At 41.1% G+C, this 21190-nt stretch overlaps 1 protein-coding gene across 2 annotated transcripts in view; it reads right to left on the bottom strand.

Annotated features, from left to right (window-relative positions):
- Positions 1 to 21190, bottom strand: part of TBC1D22A (TBC1 domain family member 22A) — a 446515-nt gene that overhangs the window by 162190 nt on the left and 263135 nt on the right. For both annotated transcript variants that reach the window (XM_054019874.1, XM_054019883.1), the window contains exon 11: positions 403 to 530. In XM_054019874.1, coding sequence (XP_053875849.1) covers positions 403 to 530 — 128 coding nt within the window. The remainder of the gene's footprint in view (positions 1 to 402; positions 531 to 21190) is intronic.

Raw genomic sequence — 21190 nt, 5'->3', positions numbered from 1 at the left:
TTAGAATCCGTGCAGGCCACTACCTTCTGCACTCAAAGTGACAGAGTGGGGATTCAGCCTTGACATATGCTATCCAGCAAAAATAAAATATTTCTCACTTTACCTTAATTTCTACCAGTAAAAGACCAACAATTTGGAGATTATGTTACAATTATGTTAGAATAAAGCAGCAAGTCTGAGGTGAAGTATTCAATCAAATCAGATAATCTAATTTTCAATACCAGTGGATGGAAAAGCTATATATTCATTTTATGTATTGTGTACAGCAACGAAGCAAAATTATAGTTATTGTCCCATACTGAAAAACAGGGAAAGGTACATTTACATAAAAGGAGAGCACCTCAGAATGATGTCATCCTACATCACTAATTGGAAGTAAGCAACCATAAAGCAAGTGCTCACCTGGTATGTGTCCCATAGCCTTATGGTGCACCTCAGGGGAACTTCTCTCATCAGCAAGTTATTCATCCAACGGAAAGCAAATTGCAAGTATTTCACCTCATGTTGATCTAAATGTCTGTGTACTTGTTCTGGAAGACAAAACAAAAACATTTATCACATATTTAGAACCTTGTCTGCAGCTATAATTATCAAATAAAAAGTCTAAAAATAAAACATTATATAAAAAACAATTCACAGAAACTGTTACAGTTAAGAGAAAGTAAACAAAATAGAGAGAGGTACAGCCAAACTTACCTTGCATTTAGTTTGCTGTCCCTAGGTGGTTTAGACAAATATAATTAAGGTTAAGATTTTGTCACGGGTGCTTTTAGTAAAAGCCATGGACAGGTCACAGACAATAAACAAAAATACATGGAATCCCGCAACCTGTCCTTGACTTTTACTAAAAAGACCCTGGGGGGTGAGGGGAGGACTAACAGTTGGAGCCCCGCTGGGGGATAACTGCTGGTCACTGCTCCAGCCCCGATACTCTTCCTGCGGCATTGCAGCTCGGGCCATGGCTCCAGTCCCAGCCACTGCTCCTGCCGAGGGGACTGGCTGCCAGCCCTAAGTGGCTGACCCAGTCCGCTGCTCCGGCAGCCTCAGTGGTTCAACCGGTCCTGGGCAGCTGCTCCAGCCACAGCTCCTGAGGCGGCGGCGGCGGCCACTGCTTCAGCCCCGGGGGCTGTTGTGGTGGTCTCCAGAGACTGACCCAGCCCTGGCGGCCGTTGACCTGGCCCCAGGGGTTGCTCTAGCCCCAGGCAGGGGTTGACAGCTATCCCAGCCCCACTGCTGTGGTGGGCTAAGATATCATGGATGTATATTGAAGTCACAGAATCCGTGATCTCCATGACCAAATTTGATCTTCAAATATAATCCAAATTCTGCTATCTCATTCATGATAATACAGATCTGGAGTAATGCCAGTGATATTCAAAGGACTTCAATTTTTTTAATAATTCAACATAATGTGACTAGGACAGCTTAATCATTATACTCACTTATTTCTTAAACTCTTTAGGAGAGGGATCACATGAACTATGTTTGTAAAGCGCTTAGAACAACGGGTTTCCAATAATGATTTGATAATTAACAAAAAATTAATAAAAATCATTATAGCAAGGGAGCTGAGAAATATTAGTATTTTTCATAAAAGGAACCTAGGACAAAAAATGAAAAGGTGCATGGCAAACTATATGCTACACCAGTGTTTCTCAACGACTAGTCCGTGGACCGGTGCTGGTCCCTGAGATCTCATCTCCCTGACACAGTTTAGGAAGGCAGAAAGCTGGTCCCTGATATCAAAAAGGTTAAGAAACTAGAATTCTCTAATGACTGAAAAACTACGAGTACTATGAAGCACCAGGGTCATGGGCCCTTGGCAATAAATCTTAAGTATGTACTTTGTAAGCTAAAGAACTCAAAACATCAATTTACCCCCAATATTAACATACATGTAGGGAAACAGAATAATATTTAGGAGCCACTCTGAACATATTTCAATGTGTACAGCTTGACTGACATCAATTTTGTTCACTTAAACAAATAAATACGAACAATCAAAACAAATTGTTTTGGGTGAGTGATTTTAGTATTGCTCACACTAAAGCACATTTTCAATCACTTTTTTTTTTTTTTTTTTTATAAAGGAAAGAAACGATGTTCCTAAATTGACACGTTTATTGTTTGGAGTCTGAGACAATTAGCCTCATGGAACTGACATATCTTGACTTATGTATATTAAGCACAGTTTATCATTGTAGTTCTACATCAAAAGGGTAACAAAGGGAGACACCTTCTTAAGAATAGAAGGTCTCAGCTAATGAAATACTCATCTTTTTGAAGAAAAAGTTATAAATTATGCTATGTTTCCATTATATTTATGGCTCCTGCAGTGTTGACATATTGAATCTTCTAACAAGACACTATATCTGGGGTTTTTTTGGTCTTTTGTTCACTTAAAACTTATCTTCTGTAAAGCCAAAAATGGACAAGATACAGTATTCCTATGGATCAATGCATTCTTGTGGAATCTTGCTATCTGAGTCTCAAAGGCCCTTTCCTCTAATCCACATTCATAGAGGCATTGTAACGGATAATACAGTGGGACTAGATACTTATCGTCCCTTTTATATACTATTTTTTTCATTTAGCTTTTCTCAGGAATAATGTCTTTCTGGTTAAGACAACAGCAGCAGGAGAGTACTGTACAGTTATAAGGACACATAGCATATATGGGTTTAAGGCAGCAAAGACTAAAAATAAAAGATACCCCAGTTAGTTAAAGGCTTTGGAAGAGCATCTGAAATCTCTGAATCTTTGCCAACCAGCATAGCAGAGTCCACTGTACACAAGAGAATTTGCTTTCCAATGTTGCTCCCCAGCGTGGAGCATAATGAAGATCACAGGATGTCCACATGCATACAGCACAAACCCAAGGAATGTCGTCTCATTCATGTTAACTGGAGTTCAGTTTAAACAGGTTTGTACTGTACTTATTTAATGATGTGTGCCAAACATAAATTACGAAATTATAATCACCTTTAACCTATATGTACTAATTGTTCACATATGCCAGGATAAACAGTGGGTTCAACACAACTTCTCTTAAAAACTTAGAGCATTTTAATTCTTTCAGATATTAGGGATGTTCACCCACTATGACATGACACCCTGCAAGCTAAGCTAGAGAACAAAGCCAGTCCAGAGGAGAAAGTAAATCCTTAGAGATTTCAGAGCAATTTTTCCACAGGTTTTTTTTTTTTATTACTTTAAACCTCACAGGGGTGTGCAGAAATACTATGTTCTTGTGAGACTATTTGCATGCCTTGATTCACAGCGCTACCTACTTCTCACTCATTTTTGAGAGGTATATAACTACCTATGTAATGCTCTGTATGTGCCTTTACAGCTTTCAAAATCGGATGAGCCATTAACAACTGACACTTTAATCCCTGATGTTAAAAGGGGTTAAATTCAAATAGGCTTTGTTTATAAAAAAAAAGGCAGCAGCAGTAGACAGAGGAGACAATACAACTGCCTGATCCTCAAATAAGCCCAGGTGCTTTGGCTCGAATACCTGGGTTTTGGGTGGTTGGGGCAGTGACTAAGGCTTGGTCAATGCCAGGGATTGGCAACCTTTGGCACACGGCCCACGAGGGTAAGCACCCTGGCGGGCCGGGCCGGTTTGTTTACCTGCCGCGTCCACGGGTTTGTCTGATCACAGCTCCCACTGGCCACGGTTCGCCATCCCAGGACAATGGGGGCTGCAGGAAGTGGTGCGGGCTAAGGGATGTGCTGGTTGCCGCTTCACGCCGCCCCCCTTGGCCTGGAGCGGCTAATCACAGCCATGGGAGCCGTGATTGACTGAACCTACAGACACGGCAGGTAAACAAACCGGCCCGGCCCGCCAGGGTCCTTACCCTGGCGAGCCGCATGCCAAAGGTTGCCGATCCCTGGTCTATGCTATGAAATTATGTATATTTGCATGGACGAAGTTATGCATGCGTCTATATTAAAATCTGTCACCCATCAATGTAAGCGGCCCAAAACAGCAACCCAGTAACACCAGCTCCATGAGTGACGCTGACCACTGTTGACCTACTAAGGTCAACACAGCACAAGTGTAGACATTGCACTAGATGTGTTGAACTTATCCATCCTCCAATGCCCACATCCCATCCCATCTCCTAGAACTGGAAGGGACCTTGAAAGGTCATCGAGTCCAGCCCCCTGCCTTCACTAGCAGGACCAAGTACTGATTTTGCCCCAGATCCCCAAGTGGCCCCCTCAAGGATTGAACTCACAACCCTGGGTTTAGCAGGCCAATGCTCAAACCACTGAGCTATCCCTCCCCCCTATGCCAGTGACTGCTCTGATGAGAATTTTGAACTCCACAGGGGTCACAGAGACCTGAAGCAATCCACGCCACCTTTAAAATCACTGCGAGTTTTTGAAATGCCCTTTCCTGATTGCTCATTTTGGCGAGCACACTTAAGTGCTCACCTTTGTTGTATCCAGTCGACTGCCCAACCCAACGCACATGGAGAGCTACTAAACATGCTCCTGCCTGGAGCAGGCAAGAAGTATTGGATCTCCTCAGCTTGTGAGGAGAAGAGGCTGTGGAAGCAGAGCTATGGACCATCCATAGGAACATGGACATCTACAAACAGATCACATGGGCAATGCTGGCAAAGGGGCATGACGGGGATCAGCAGCATGAAAGTGAAGAAGCTATGGCAGGCATACCGCAAGACTAGGGAGGGCAACAAGAAATTTGATGCTGCGGTGCAAACCTGCTCCTTTTACAACAAGCTGCATGCTATACTTAGTAGTGACCTCATCAGCTCCCCATAAATGACTGTGAACACCTCAGAGGAGCCCAAAAGTGAGCCCCCTGCCATGGAAGAGAGAGGAGGAGGAGTTGAAGAAGGGAGCGGATGTAGCACAGGACTCAAACCATGCCCTGAGCCAGGAACTGTTTAAAACTTTGCAGCACTCAAGACAGTTCCGCCAGGTTTGCTCAGATGATGCCCACTGATGATGGGGAAGGAAGCTCAGGTAAGTGTGTACACAAATTATTCCTTGCAATTTTTAGTTTTTGTTGCTTTTTCTTTCCCTCCAGCCTCAGCTTTCCCTCTCCCCCATTTTTCTTCCCCATTTAAAAATGGCTCCCAGCCCACCTGCAAGTTAAGAGACGAGTATCAGTTTTTCATTGTTTTATTGGTATAAGATAATCAAGTAAAATGTTGGGGAATTCCTTCAAAAAGAGTACTATGGCAGTCGGGCAACATAACCTACAATAGATCAATGTCCTGTATCTGAGTACAGGTAGAACAGAGGTAGACTTGGCCTCCTCATTTCATTTCTTTTGCTTGTTGGGCTAGGTGGGGATGGGGGGAGAAGGGCAGATGGGGTGTCACAGAGTACTCTGCATATCTGAATAGGGATGTCCCTTTTATCCTTTTCAGAGATCTCAATTACACTTTGATGGGGATACTCTGCTATCCTCTCCCAAAGATTTCTAGGGATGGCAGCCTTGTTTCTTCCACTGTGCTAGGACACTTTCCCACAGCACTCTGTGATGAGTTGGGCTGGCACCATTGCACTAAACAAACTAGCAACATATGGGACTGGGCAGCTGTGGGAAACCAGTAGCACCTGGTTGTCTGTGCCTTTGTCACCCTTGAGATACCAGCCAAAATCACAACTGTTGGTGAAAATAGTGTCACTATATTCTCTGCTATTTCCCTATACCCATGGGATGGGTTCCTAGACTTTATAACAACATGCCACAGAATTCCCCTTTTCTCTGCTCTAGGCTGTACTCACCATTGTTTGAGCTGCAGAGCAGAGATGTAGGGAGGTGTTAATAGGCATTTCTTATAAAGGGTTTTTCTAGTACTAATAAGGGATTTTCCAGACTTATCCTGGGTTCCATTGCGATCATAAATCTAATGGTGTGTATCTGTTTTGATCAGCAGCTTCTGGCGTGGTGGACTTGAGGGGTGCCCCCCACCACAGGAAGGATACGGTCTATGGGATTCTCCAACCCACCATTGCCTCGTCCAGTCATCAAAGGGTTTGGAGGGCGCATCAGAACATGACCATAGAGAAAAACTAAGAATGGTTGCTTCGGGAGAGGCAAAAAAGGATAGAGAGAGAGAGAGAGCGCGCGCACATTGGGAAATGCACCAGGTCAAGAAAAAAAAATGCTTCCCATCATGGTCGACATGCAGGCTCAAAGATCCCATATTCAGCAGCCTTGTAGCCTTGGAGAATTCCATAATTGCTGCTCCCTACATGCCCCCATCATACCACCTGGCATCATTGTGTACATCCTTATCCCTACCACTGCATGCTGAGGGACAACAAGGAGAACCACAGCTACACATAAGTAGATTCCGCTTATTAGCAGCCCCTCGGTTGCCAGCAAAAAGTTGCCTTTATCTGGCAATTGCTAATGAGTGGAAGGCAGGTTTGCAGGGCTGCAGCCGGGGAAGGAAGTGATGGAATGTGCCTTCAATCTACCAAAAGCAAATTCAACCATCATTCTGTACCTGCTGAGCTGGTAGCTTAATCTTCCCTGGGTACTGCTGACGTGGCCAGCCCACAGCTTCATGAGTCAGGGGAGCAAAGGGCAGGCTTGAACCCCCAGAATGACCATTGGCATTTTAACATCACCAACATCCCTGCTGGCAGCTTTTTGTAAAGTCCTGTGTTCTAAAAGATGAGAACAGTTTTCTTCATCAAATCGTCACTAAACCAAGAGATCAAGCAATTTTAACTTGGTGTAGGTAAGTACACCTCTACCTCAATATAACGCTGTCCTCGGGAGCCAAAAAATCTTAGCGTGTTATAGGTGAAACTGAGTTATATTGAACTTGCTTTGATCCACAGGAGTGCGCAGCCCTGCCCCCCCCCCCCCCCCCCGCCCCCCGGAGCACTGCTTTACCATGTTATATCCGAATTTGTTTTATATCGGGTCGCGTTATATCGAGGTAGCGGTGTAGTGTGGAAATAGCTTTGGATCAAATGATCAGGAACTGATTCCATTTAAAGTAAGTGGAAGGATAATCAAAACCAGGTCTGCAACTATGGTTTTTGATTTCAAAAAGGCAGATTTAAGCGAAGTAGTAAAAGAAGACAACTGCACTGAAGAGCTTAAGGACTTAAATGTGGAGGAGGCTTAGAATTAATTTAAAAATCAACTATATAAAAACTATTTGCAATTTGCATTCCAAGCAAAGGCAAAAATCTTGTAGAGAAAAGCTACAGACCAAGCTGTAGGAGTGGAGTAGGAGTGTGCTCATTACATTTGCTGATAATAAAAGTTAGGAGGTAATATCAATACAGAGGAGAATGAGAATATTGTACAGGAAAAACCGGATGACCTTGAAGAGTGGAGTAACAGAAATGGGATGAAATTCAAAAATACGAAGTGCAAGGTTATGCACTTTCCCTGACCAGCCCACACTGGTACTAGTGAAGCATTTCCAATGATCCACTAGTGCTTGCATAACAATAGAAAAGTAGCCCTTTCTGTTGATGTACTCTGTGGCCAGGTGGGTTGGCACCAAAATAGGGATATGCGTGCCACAGCTCAGGAACACCATTGCTGCAAATCAATCCCCCATTTCCTGTACATTACTGAGAGTCACAGTCCTGCATAGCAGGAGACACTTAACGGCTCTGCACACATAGCATCACAACGCCCCCCACTGTGGATTTTCCAACTCCAAAAGGATTGTCCACTAACTAGTAGCAATCTGGCATTGCAAGTTTCCAGAGTGAGATTGCCACTTGCTTTTCCACTGTCAATGAGGCTCTCGTTTTGGTGTGCTTGCACCAGAGGGCTGGGACAAGCTCAAGACACAGATCCAGGAATCTGGCCATTTGCATCCAAAAGTTCTGAAGCCACTGCTCATCATCCCAAATCTGCACTGAGATGCTATTCCAACAATCCATGCTCATTTCTTGGGCCCAGAAATGGCACTTTACCATGTGGAGCTACTCCATGAAGACGAGCAGCAAAATGGCATTTTTTCCCCCACTATGTCTATCAGTATCCTGTTATTATGGTCAAACATATCCATATCTTTCTTATCGCAAACCCAACTGTAGCAGTATTCCCTCAAGCTCTGCAAATACTGGAGAATTGTTAGCCCCAAATAGTAAAATTGTACTGAAGTCAGCCCATGCTTCTGTCAGACAGATGGCAGAGACAGAAAAATAGTGCGTGGGATTGTTGGGATTATAAGAAACAGTGCAAAAATTATAGGATGTGGAAAGTGTTATGGAATGCAGAAAGTGGAATGGTGGGAATTTGACCCCTAGCTACCAGATATCCCTGGACAAATTGCTCCTATTCTCTAAATCACCGCAAAAATTTCTCAAAGGCGCTCCATCGGAGGGCTGCATGGGGCACATTGGGATACCTACCCATAGTGCACTGCATTTTACATCAGTGCAAGCACTCCTGATGAGTACAGTACCTATGCAAACAGCCAAGCATGTACCCATCTGAATGATATGCATTCTTTGGTGGCTGTACGCCAACATAACTTGTATCAACCAAACTCTGTTATATAGACATGGCCAAAATGACAAAAGATTTTAATGTGAGCAATCAAGAGACAAAATTCAAACAGCATGGGACAGCAGAAGAAAATCCGAACTGCTGGTGGCTTACTACTGTTATATTAAATAGCAGCAAAGCTTGCAAGTCACATACTTTCCTGATCAAAGGAGTAACAGAGCACAAAACCCATGTTGTTCTGATGGAAGGTGTTAATGCGATCAATCTCAAGCATGACTAAAGTCAATGAGTGTACTAAGCAATTAAATATGCGTCTGTGTTGAGAGAGTAGAAACAATAAAAGCCACTACCCATGGCACTGGCCAAACCATGTGGGCTAAGGAGAAAGCAGCAGATAGCAAGAGAAACAGTGGTAAGGATGGTCCTGTGGAGGAGCAGAGACAGCTCCGTGGGGCAAAATATTCACTGGAAAGGCAGGCTTGGAAATTGTGAGCAAGGAAATAGCCTGCTGTTTGGTACTACTGTGTTCAGGGAAATGGAACTTCATGTACAATCTTTGTAAACAAACTGTGTTAGCATAGAGAGGCCTAAAGACTAAGCAGTCCCCAGGGCTATACTAAATAATTGTCATGCAAGACTCCCATAAGGTTTTGAGAGTGATCCTAAGTAGAAAGTAACAGAAATGTACTAGAGTTAGCGGTCAGATTTACTTTAAAAAACAAAGAAGCAAAACATGCTTTCACACTAGATTTTTGAACAAGCTTTCTACTGTACTAAGCTGTAACTGAAATCACAAGAAAGAGTACACAGGATGGAGACATATGAGGGAAGCATAACAATGTGCGGGTGTATGAAAAAGCTTATTTTTGCTTGAGTTAAAGTTTCATTATATGTATAAGAAGCTTGTGTTGATGGAAATATAGACAAAATAGAATATAAAGCCTTTGATAAGTTGACATTTAATAATGATTTGTTAATGCTAAGCTACAGAAGCAAATCACAAATTGTAATATGGGATAAACAAAGAGAAGGGGTCTATATAGCTCACCTTGGGATAGGATGAGCTGTGGACTGGACCACAGGACTCGTGAATGCCACCTTTTCTATTTGTGCTGTTTGAACTTAAATGCCTGCTCTTTGATTAATAAACTAAACTTGAGCTTCACCATCTGACATCTGGTCCATGACTAATCTAAAAGCACTCATTATTTATAACAGGATGGCACCAAAGAAATACCTAATCAATTTATCCCAATGCAAACCAACCAACCAAGGCCTTGAATATTAGTTAACTGCTCAGGCCAAGGGGCAACAGTATTCTTGGTCAAAGGAACTGGCCATGGAACAAACTTCTGGAAAGCAGGCAAATCTGACCACTTTTAGGAAATGCTGCAAAATCTTCCTCTATGAAAAAGCCTTTCTAACATAAGAATGAGATTCCCAAGAGTGACACCTCCTTCTACCCATAAACCCATATGTGATCCAGGGACCCATTGGTGCCAACAGGCAGAGGGCACAAGCAGGTGCATAAAGTTGTATCAGGATCCCTTGGTCAGCTATATGCATAATAATTCACCATACAGTGGCATCCAAAGCCTCTCTGAAGAGTAGCCCACTAGTCACAATAATCATTGTGAAATGTTTCAGAGTAACAGCCGTGTTAGTCTGTATCCGCAAAAAGAAGAACAGGAGTACTTGTGGCACCTTAGAGACTAACAAATTTATTAGAGCATAAGCTTTCGTGGACTACAGCCCACTTCTTCGGATGCATCCGAAGAAGTGGGCTGTAGTCCACGAAAGCTTATGCTCTAATAAATTTGTTAGTCTCTAAGGTGCCACAAGTACTCCTGTTCTTCTTATTGTGAAATGTGTGTATGGATAACAGCATATATGCTAAAAATTATGTTCTTAAGGTCTTGGAATTAAGACTGGTCCCCAGGAGGTAACATACCTTGGAATTATTCCTTTCAGGCAGGAGGTAACAGACACATATCTCCCTTTCTGGTCATTTGTGCACAATGTATGCCTACCTGCATACAGAGCCAGGGTAGGAATGAAAGATTGTGAAGTCTACAAGAGAAGAAATCTATAACATGAAACAAACAGCAGGCTGGGCTGGGCGGGGGGGGGGGGGGGGGGGAAGGGAGGAAGAGACCCTGTTTATGAATAAAGACAAAGGATTGTTATGGTATACATTGGGGTCAAGGAAACATATGGAATCCTTCACCAAGGAGGCAAGCTGAAAGAGAGCTTGTCTCATGAAAGGAGGATCACAGCCAGCCTGGCTGTAAAGCACCTGAAAGCATTCTGGGAGAACAATATTTAATTAGACATAAGAGTAGCTTGTTAATCAAATCTAGACTCTAAAATGTGTGTTAGTATTTTATTTTATATGTAATCATTTGTTTCCAATACTTCTACATGCTACTACTTGAATCTCTCTGTTTTGCTAAATAAAATTATACCTGATTTCACAATATACATATCTAAGATCTTCACGTTAAGTGGAGTGGTAATCTGAAGTGGAACTGATAAACTGGGGTGTACTGATTCTTTAGAAACAGAGAATCTGGGCATATTATGAGTGTCCAGTGGACCAGGGGCTGAACTCTCAAAGTAGATGCTTGGAGTGCTGAAGGGTTGGGGTGTGTCAATCATTAACCTGTAAAGTAACAGTGGGGCGTGTGTTGCCTAGATGGGAATGCTTGTGTTGCCCAACGCCAGTAGAGTTGGGCAACTGACCCATGGCAGGCACAAACAAGGCTCCCTCATGCTAAAGAGCAGGTGGTAGCAATGTGCCTTACAACCCTGGGGAACCCTAGGAAGAGTCACGCCCTACCAAACAAAAGACAACAAAGGAAATTAATAAAAATCTAAACAAAAACATTACCAGAAGCAGAGTTTTGACCCTGAAAAGGATGAAGTGCCAGATTCCATGAAGTCCACTACCTCACTATAGATATGATTTTTACATGGAAGACGTCCAGACACCACAATGATATGCAGCAGTGTAAAACAGACAGACAGACAGATGGAGTAACAGTATGTGCATAAATCCAGACACAAGCAAGCACATTTTTAGCACTATTTACTACTGCATCAATAGCAGAAGATTTACATTCACAAAAAACACTTACACAAACCCTTGGATTTTAATGGGAATTGAAGACACTAACCACTTTGTAATATTAATTCATTTCTCTGAACTTCTTAGCTACTAACTAATCTTTAGAGTTTTTCTATAGATTAAGCTAAAAAAAATCTTGGCTGCAAGAGTGAGAATCAAAGTTTTGATGTAAAATACATATCAAGTCTCCATCATGTATTCCACAAAACAGTGGATGTGGAATTTGCCGCATAATCCACCCCTTGCCAAAGAACTGTACTCCATAATTACATTTTCGGGATTTAAAAATTATTTATCTATGTAAAAATATATGTTTCTAGCCCTAAGGGTTGTGGAAAAAGTCCTTGAAATCATGATCTGAACATGTAAACTAAAGCAGTATCGTGTTGCAGATAACCTTACAGAATGGCTCAGAGATCTGAACTGTCCCTTGCAATGAAATGCTGACACTGACACTTAAATATGACAATTTAATTGTCAACACGGTTGACTATTTCACTACCGATCATTGTAGCAGAACCATAGATTTACTATCTTTACCTCTTTCTCTGTCCACCTCCCATGCCTCCAGTTCTGCTCCCAAAAACTTGTATACAATACAAAAATCTGTTTCACACTGAAAACTTGGGAACACAAAATAAACTGACCTTAGTAAATAATTAAAAAGAACAAGGGATTGTAGTATTAAAATGATTGTTTATTTTCATACATAGATCATTTTAAAAGTGATTTAAAAAAAAATTAAATGAAGCTTCTTCAGAATTCCATGAATTTTGCCTTGGAGTATACAGATTTATTGTATAAATGCACATTTAAGAAAAAAATAAGGATACAAAAATCACAATGTAAAATTATGATATAACACACGTTCCAGATATATTTAAATTAAAAAAAAAAGCTATTTCAATTTTTACCTTCCAATTTTAGTTTTGTTACATACATTTTAATTTGTAACTCCTGATGCATATTAAAATTATTACTGTCATTTAAAAAAAAATCTGAGATAAAAGCGGTCTTTTCTTAAAGCTGCAGTAGTGTTGAGGAGATGAACTTTTTCATCCACTTTAAATGGGTTTATTTTATTGCTATGCTTAAAAGTATATTAAATTAACTAGATATAGGTACAAGATACACAGGTATTATAAATGTAGAAAATGATTGAGGTGGGAAGACTGGGGAGGAAGGGCAAGTACCATTCATTATGAAAAAAATACAGAATGTTGCATCTGGAATGAGTTTGTGGAGTTCTTGTTTTTAAACCTTAAACTTCCAATGATGGCATGCAATTTTAGAATGCTCTTGTCAACTCTTAGGGCTGATCCACACTAACCCCCCACTTCGAACTAAGATACGCAACTTCAGCTACGTGAATAACGTAGCTGAAGTCGAAGTATCTTAGTTCGAACTTACTGCGGGTCCACACGCGGCAGGCAGGCTCCCCCGTCGACTCCACGTACTCCTCTCGTGGAGCAGGAGTACCGGCGTCGATGGCGAGCACTTCCAGGATCGATCCGGGATCGATTTATCGCATCTAGACAAGACTCGATAAATCAATCCCAGAAGAGCGATTGCTTACCGCCGCCCCGGAGGTAAGCATAGACGTTCCCTTAGGCAATCCCACTCTGCCCCAGAAGAGATGCACACTGAAGAAAGAACAGTCAGTTCTCTAACTTTAAATAGCAAGAAAGTACTAATACAGTCTATTTTTGAAAGTGGAACAATACATTATATACTTAAGAGTCAAAACTTTAAAGGAGTACAAGTTTCAGAGCACTTTGCCCTTTCGACTTCTGCATGATTGGGGCCTGAACACCTTTTGGCCACCATCTGCTACACAAGCAAAGTGAAGAATTAATACTGTGTGCGAGTCCTTGCTCTAGGCAAATTTGGCAGCAAGTTCAAATCATGGAAGTAAGACAATGCTAACTTACTGTATAAAAAGGTCATTGTCGGATACATATATTGAAGATTTTCCATTAGATAAATCCATTATATCCAGTGAGATACCAAAAAAAAAAAAAAAAAAAAAATCAGTCTAATTGAGGCTTTCACTCTGGAACACTAGAAAGGGATTTTGCTCTTCATATAACAGCCACATATTCTCATCTCCTTACAGGAAGCCTTTGAAGTAAGTAATGAAAAGCGATAAACTGCAGTTGTGATACTTCAACTACGATTTTTAATAAATGTTCTGAATTTCTTGTCTGTTGCCTTCTATTCTAAAAAATGTTGGAAAATATGCAAAACTTTAAGCATTACTTGCAATTTATATAGATCAGAACAGAAATGCATAAACTGAAAAGACTCATTCTTCCTACTTTATAAGAAACTGTGAGCAGATGCTATTTCACTGATAAAGGTAATATGGATAACAATAATCCTAAATTTAAATTTTCCATTTCACTGGAAATAAGTATGTACATGTGATGAATGAGCATGCAGATGTAATTAATGTCATCTTTCTGACTTAAAATACTTTTCATAAGATACTTATACAGCAATTTATGATAATAAAATTATGCTAAAGTCACAAGAAATAATAGTACTTAAATCAAAATGCAGAAGAAATAAGGAGTATATTTGTTTAACACACTTCACAGCATTTTCTTAGAACCTATCCACAGATTGAAAACATTGCTGAAAGAGGTCTTCTTGATTAAAAAAAAAAAAAAAAAAAAAACCTGATACAATCTGATATAGATTTATACTACATAGTAGGAATGAGAGCAATTGATATAAAAATGTGTGTTTATGCACAATACATTCACTATTTATAGGTATTTGTTCAAACAGCATGTATAATCATTCATAGTTACCTTAAATAGAATACCACAGAAAAGATATTCTATCATATTATAAGAACAACAGCTACCTACGACTTCTAAAGTAATTCCATCCACCGTTCCTCTGCTGGGAACACTGTAGTCAAAATAAAGCATTTGGGTTCAATCCCATTGACTACAGTGGCTTTGTCTATAGTCTCCCTGGTAATACAACATTAAAGCAAAAACTGAACCGAAATCTTCAGATCTCAACTGGAGACTAAGGCACAAAAAAGCAACAGTCTCTGCACCAAGATCTTACGACTAAAGGTCCCAATCCTGCAGACACTTACCTACATGCTTAACATTACTATCACAAGTAGCCTCATTGACTTCAAAGCATGTGCATGAGTGTTTGTAGGATGGGGGACCAAGGCCCTGATTCAGAAAAGCACTTGTGTATGTACTTAAATCTACCCCTATACAGGACAGCACACGATTTAAAGCATGTACTTCTATTCCATCCACACATTTAAGCGCAGTCCTAAATAGGGATGCTCTTCAGACTCATGGCTTAGGATAATTTACAGACAAGGAGATGATGGAAAGGAATGTAATACAAGATTTTAAAATAATATATTTGATTAATACTTTGAACAACATTTTGATAATGTACCGCTCCCCACAAACAAATCTCTTAATGTTGACAGACTCTACCAACTAGTTTGCACACACCTGAGTATCAAACCATGGCTCTTATCTAGCCGCAAGGAATTTCAATCACACTACTCAGTCATGCACCTGGCTAGGGCATGGCCCCCAAAACCCCTTTAAGCAAGCAATAACACTGTTCAGCAAAGAGTTAAACTCTACAGTTAGGCTTAAACCTAAAGCTCACATGCCAAATTGATTACACTGTGCATGTGAATACAAAGTAACCAAGAGGGTTGCTAACCAGCAGACAGAACCTGAATGGCTTAAGGGAACATACTTTTACTATTAAACCTGACATACATTCAGGCACCGTAAATTCGACCCCAACCCTTGGTAGAAATCTAAAAATTAAATGTAGGTATGTTGCTACAATCTGCCTTTTACTTTTAGGGAAATGTAATCTATGTTTTCTTTTTCCTTGACAGAACTTTAGGTGGAAAGGCTATGACAGATACAGAAGTAGCATTGGTAGTGTCCAAGCAATAGAAGAGACAATGAAGATGATGTGGAAGCTGCGGAATATATATGATCATGGAGGAGGTACCTGAAAAGAGCTTCATTTGTACGAAGTGCTGCATGACAGAGCAGATGGAAGAGAAGATCTGAGATTTGGAGATGCAGGTGGAAGGTCTGGTTGAGTTTTGAGTGGATTTGAGTAGATGATGGAAGGAAGGCAAGAGGAGGCTGAAGGAAAAATCAAGACTTGCAGATGCAAGTGGACTGAAGAACTCTGAGGGGAGACTGCTGGATAAGAAATGTGGCCAATGGAAGCAGGTGACTATGAGAACCAGGCAGAGGAAAAGATTGGCTAGTGAAGGAGAAGTAAAGCTCGGGAACAGATTTGCTGAGTTAGAACATAAAGAAGGCACACAGCAGGCAGTAACTGAAGGTGGGAGGGCAAGGAAGAAGAGAGGAGAGGCTAGTCCTATAAGAGTAGAGGAAGAATCAATGGAGATATCCAGAGTTCAGAGTCCCAGGAGGATACAGGATGACTCTCAGAAGATTGCAAGGGAGAAAAAAAGACATGAGGACTTTATGACGTTCCCCTCTGGTGTCATCCAGACTGATGATCTGCTAGGTCTCTCTAATCCTTGACTCTGGGAGCCAGCCTTAGAATCATAGAATATCAAGGTTGGAAGGGACCTCAGGAGGTCATCTAGTCCAATCCCCTGCTCAAAACAGGACCAATCCCCAGACAGATTTTTACCCCAGTTCCCTAAATGGCCCCCTCAAGGATTGAACTCACAACCCTGGGTTTAGCAGGCCAATGCTCAAACCTCTGAGCTATCTCTTACCCTGCTCTGCTGTGAGAATCCCCACTCCTAGGCTGTTCATGCACAGCCTCTGGCATGTAAGCTGCTCCCAGCTACTTGCAATCGAGTGACACTAGCCAATATCTCCAGTCCCAGACACAACCCTAGGAATCTCTGTCTTGCAGTGTCCAGTTATGCCCGCTGGACGCTGCAAGCTTATACGAGTTCGTCAATTTGACAAAGTAATTGATATGTATCAGGTTTGTTATTCCAAGGGGAGCCTCTGACATGCTTCAAACCAAACACACTGTTTCAGGTAGAATAAACAAATAAATTTATTAACTATAAAGATAGATTTTTAGTGATTATAAGTCAAAACGTAAGTCAGATTTGGTCAAATGAAATAAAAGCAAAACGCATTCTAAGCTGATCTTAACACTTTCAGTGCCCTTACAAACTCAGATGCTTCTCACCACAGGCTGGCTGGTGGCACTTCAGCCAGGCTCTCCCCTTTGATCTGCGCTTCAGTCACTTGGTGTAGGGTCTGTAGATGTAGGCGGGAGCGAGAGCATGGCAAACGTCTCTCCCTTTTATCATGTCCTTTCTTCCCTCTTGGGTTTGCCCCCCCTCCCCTCTTCAGAGTCAGGTAAGCATTACCTCATCATAGCTCCAAACTGACCAAAGGAACGGGGGTGACTCCTGTGAGAATCTAACAGATTCTTTTGTTGCTGCCTAGGTCAGCGTCCTTTGTTCCTGTTAGGCTGGGCTGGGTTTATCCCATCCCATACATCCCTGATGAGGTGTGACCTGCCTCTCTGTTCTTGGAGAGTTTTTGCCTGGGCTTGCTTTAAGCCATGAGGATAAATTTTTCAGCCTCATGACTACATATATGAAATTATAACCTATAACATTACTGTAATAACAATGCTCAGTGCCTCATGAGCCTTCTGAAGACACCCAACATGACAAACTTTGCATTGGATACCACACAATCATTTTACAAGGATGAACATGGGGGTGCTGGGTGTTCCCCAGAGGTACAGAGCATCACAGACTTGCAGCCAGAAAGAACAGGAAGAAGGGCAGAGAATCACACCATCACCAAGAAAAGGCAGGTCTACCTGATTGGTGACTCCCTACTAAGAATAATAGACGGGCCTGTCACCAGAGCTGATCAGGAGAACAAAAGGATGTACTGTCTGCCAGTGTGACTGTAAGCTGTGGTGTACTGTTCCTTTGGGAAACAGAGGATCTGGAATTCTGTGAGCATCCAGTTGATCAGGTGCTGGGCTCTACAAGGAGATGCTCAGAGGATGTCTAATGTTAACCTGTAAAGCAAGAGCAGGGCCTGTGGAGGCCTGGAAGGCCATGCTTGTGTTCCCAGAAGCTGGTGGTGTTGGGTAACTGACCCACAACAGGCACAGACAAGGCTTCCTTACACTAAGGGCAGGTGGCAGTGAGGAGTCTCACAACCCAGGTATTAACTATTGGCACCATATGGTAAGGCTAAGGGTGGTTGGAGGGAGCCAAGTCCTGCACTCTTCTCTCCTCCTCTGGAAGATGGAGCCTCCTGCCCCATCTGGGGTGGGTTAGAGATGGACATTGGGTCTATGTCCTAGTCCTATGGGGGTGCGATTGGGGGGAAGCCAGCCTGCTCTTCCTCCTCCTCCCCACTTTCAGCTCAGGTATCTCCCAGGGTTTCCCATTAAAGTGTTTACTGCTGATGCAGTGTGGCCCTGGTCATAAATTAACTTTTTAAGCCAAAATTTTGCTGAGGAACACAAGGGAGAGAAGGGAAATGGTGATTTTAATAGTGTAGATCTTAGCTAAACTTCAACAGAATCTAATGGGGGCAAATAAGATATTTAAAAAAAAATGATACCAAAACATTTTACCAACTCAAACGGATAAAAAACACATGCATCTTGTCAATGAAGCAACCTCAGGAGTGTGATCCAGTAAGTCATTAAAAGTATACAACAGTACATTACAGGAAGAAAGCAATATTTTATCAAATTGCAATGGTAAGAGAAACGTAGGGCAAATGGATGAATTTTGCCGTTCTTTATAAAAACAATGAGACCAGGTTACTCATTGTAAAGCCAAATAAAATGGCAGGGGGGACTTATATATAATGTAACTTCTCAGCTTGGAATCTGTCTGGGATAATGGTGTTAAAATCCTTCTGGTCATGACATGTTTACGTTACAACTTTTAACCAGGTATCAGAGGGGTAGCCGTGTTAGTCTGAATCTGTAAAAAGCAACAGAGGGTCCTGTGGCACCTTTAAGACTAACAGAAGTATTGGGAGCATAAGCTTTCGTGGGTAAGAACTGAAAGAACTTTCAGATGCAAGAAGTGAGGTTCTTACCCACGAAAGCTTATGCTCCCAATACTTCTGTTAGTCTTAAAGGTGCCACAGGACCCTCTGTAACTTTTAACCAGTTAGTGGCATAATTGACTAAGCATTGTCCTACTGTGACAATTTTTTCTTTTTGTAACTGGTTCTGTGTGTATTTCCCCCTCTTCCCTCCATCCCAGTATACACAGGACATCACTACCTGTGCCAGTAACTGATCTGTTTGATCCTCCACTCCATCCCTATCTATGTAAGGACATCCCACTGTTCACTGTTCCATATGGGTGCCCAAATTCAGATATCTTAAAGAGGCCAATTTTTAGAAATCTGAAAATCAGGCCCCTTTAAGTTGTCTCAAGTTAGGCACCCAAGTATACGGCAACCAAATCAGTAGAATCTTGAAAAATCTTGCCATAATGTAGAGATGGCATGTTGTATTAATTTAGATGGAATAAAGGGGCCAAAGGTGTTAACATAACCCAATCACTTGTCCAACATTAAACAATGTTAAACAAGGTTCAGGATTTGATGTACACAGGTCTCAGCCTGCTTAGTACTATGGTAAACACACCATTAAAAAAAATCTTTAATAAAAAGTTTAAAGAAGAAGGAAAACCAGTTAAAGCATTTGAAATGTAAATTATTAAGTAAGGCTTTGATTTTAACAGCATTCTTTTTTCCCTTTCTTTTTAGCTGGAGAGAGTTTTAGATGAGAAAGCGCTCCTGTTTGACAATCTCTTAGATGGTAATAACCGCTCTTTTGGGGAAAAGAAGTTAGTTGATCCCATTTCATCCCAGGTGGTGTTTGGGATTCAGCTGGAGACAATAGCGGCGGTGACATCATCTGGGTCCCTCTCTCTGACCCCATCAGGACACCTCCCAGGATCAGGATGATGAAAGCCCAAGGTCCCAGCAGAATAGCACATCCCTTCATTATTTTGTCCACCAAATTACTCCTAGTTTCCAACAAACCAATTTTGGTTCACTGATTTCTGGTTTCACACTTTTTTGTTTATCAAGCATGCTAACACAATCCTTGAGTTAAATCAGTAGGCCTTTTTGTTGTTTACACTAATTCAGTCTCTCTTTTATACCTTTTCCTCATCAACATTTATCATCACAATTAGGGCAAATTTTAGGACCAATTATCACAACAGGCCTAACTTACAAATAGTGCCATAGGATGAAGATTCACTAAGGGCCAGGATCATAGGTTTAAGTCTCATCTGAAAGACGGCATCTCTTGCACAGTGTGCCCTACCACTAACATAGGCCATTGGTTCAATACTGACTCAGAGCAAATGGTTCCAGTTATTGGCTCTCCAGTACTTCCTTCAGAATCTAGGATACGATGAAAGACCCCTGGCCAATTACTAATCCAGCCTGAGCTGCTCTGCATATCAAACTTGACAATCATAAATTGCAGTTTGGGTAGGTAGTGATTTTTATTAATAAAAAAAGAAAACACTGACCTATAATGCTGGAAGATTATTTATTTAAATAAACAAAACAAAAAATCTGCTTCTCTAGCGACATTGTACCTAACAGCCAAACACAGCACATTAAAACTAAGCCAATAAGAACTGTGAAATTTGATTAAACACAGTGATACATACAAGGAACGACAGCTTCTCTTTACACAAACCTCCAAAATAAAAAATATCCCCCACCCCACGATGCCCAGACGTTTCAAATTCTGCAATTAATATGTAAATACTTAAAATAAATAAATAAATACTTACCAAACAGCCTCTGTTGATATATAGAAAAGGAGTTGGCATTGCTGTAAAACTTTAGGAAATATAACCTAATAAAGCTGTGATCAACAAGTGAGAAAACTAAGGCGAGGTCTACACTATAGGAGGTTTTTTTAGTATAACTATACCAGCAAATATTTTTGTTTAGATACAATTTATATGGGGGGGAGAAAGTGCTTTTTCCGTGCCTACACTAGGCTTTTGCCGGTGTAGAAATGTAAAGAAAAAAATCATACCCAAAACTGAGAGTCTACTGGCAAATGTTTTAGTGTAGACCTGGCCTAATTGTAGGGAAGTATCTCAATATAATGTATAGAAAATTATATGTGAATCCCAATGCAACAGGCTGAGAATTTAACTTTTTAATATGAATACAAATTATCAGTTAAAAGTTGGCAAGTCTGAGGCATCCTAATTAGAATACACCATCATTTTCTGTAATTCGATCTTTACATAATCAGAATTGGCTGACAACCATGTTTAAAGAAATAGTGTTATTTGGACAAATGATTTACATGGCGATTTCATTTTCTGAAGACGGGTATTACAGAATCTTTTTGATTGTAAACTAATCTAAGATGCATGCTTTCCTACCGCTAAATATAATTCAAGTCACGAGGTATTAAATTGATCTCACTTCACAGATATTTACACCGGAATATAGAACAAATTGACAAAGGTGCTTTCAGTTTTAATTACCAGGAAGCAACAATTTTTTGGCATAAATAATAGAATATAA

The sequence above is a fragment of the Malaclemys terrapin genome, chromosome 1 (genome assembly GCF_027887155.1).
Source record: "Malaclemys terrapin pileata isolate rMalTer1 chromosome 1, rMalTer1.hap1, whole genome shotgun sequence".
Classification (NCBI taxonomy): Eukaryota; Metazoa; Chordata; order Testudines; family Emydidae; genus Malaclemys; species Malaclemys terrapin.
The sequence above is the reverse complement of the archived record's forward strand: the minus strand, read 5'-3'. Positions and strand labels throughout refer to the sequence as shown.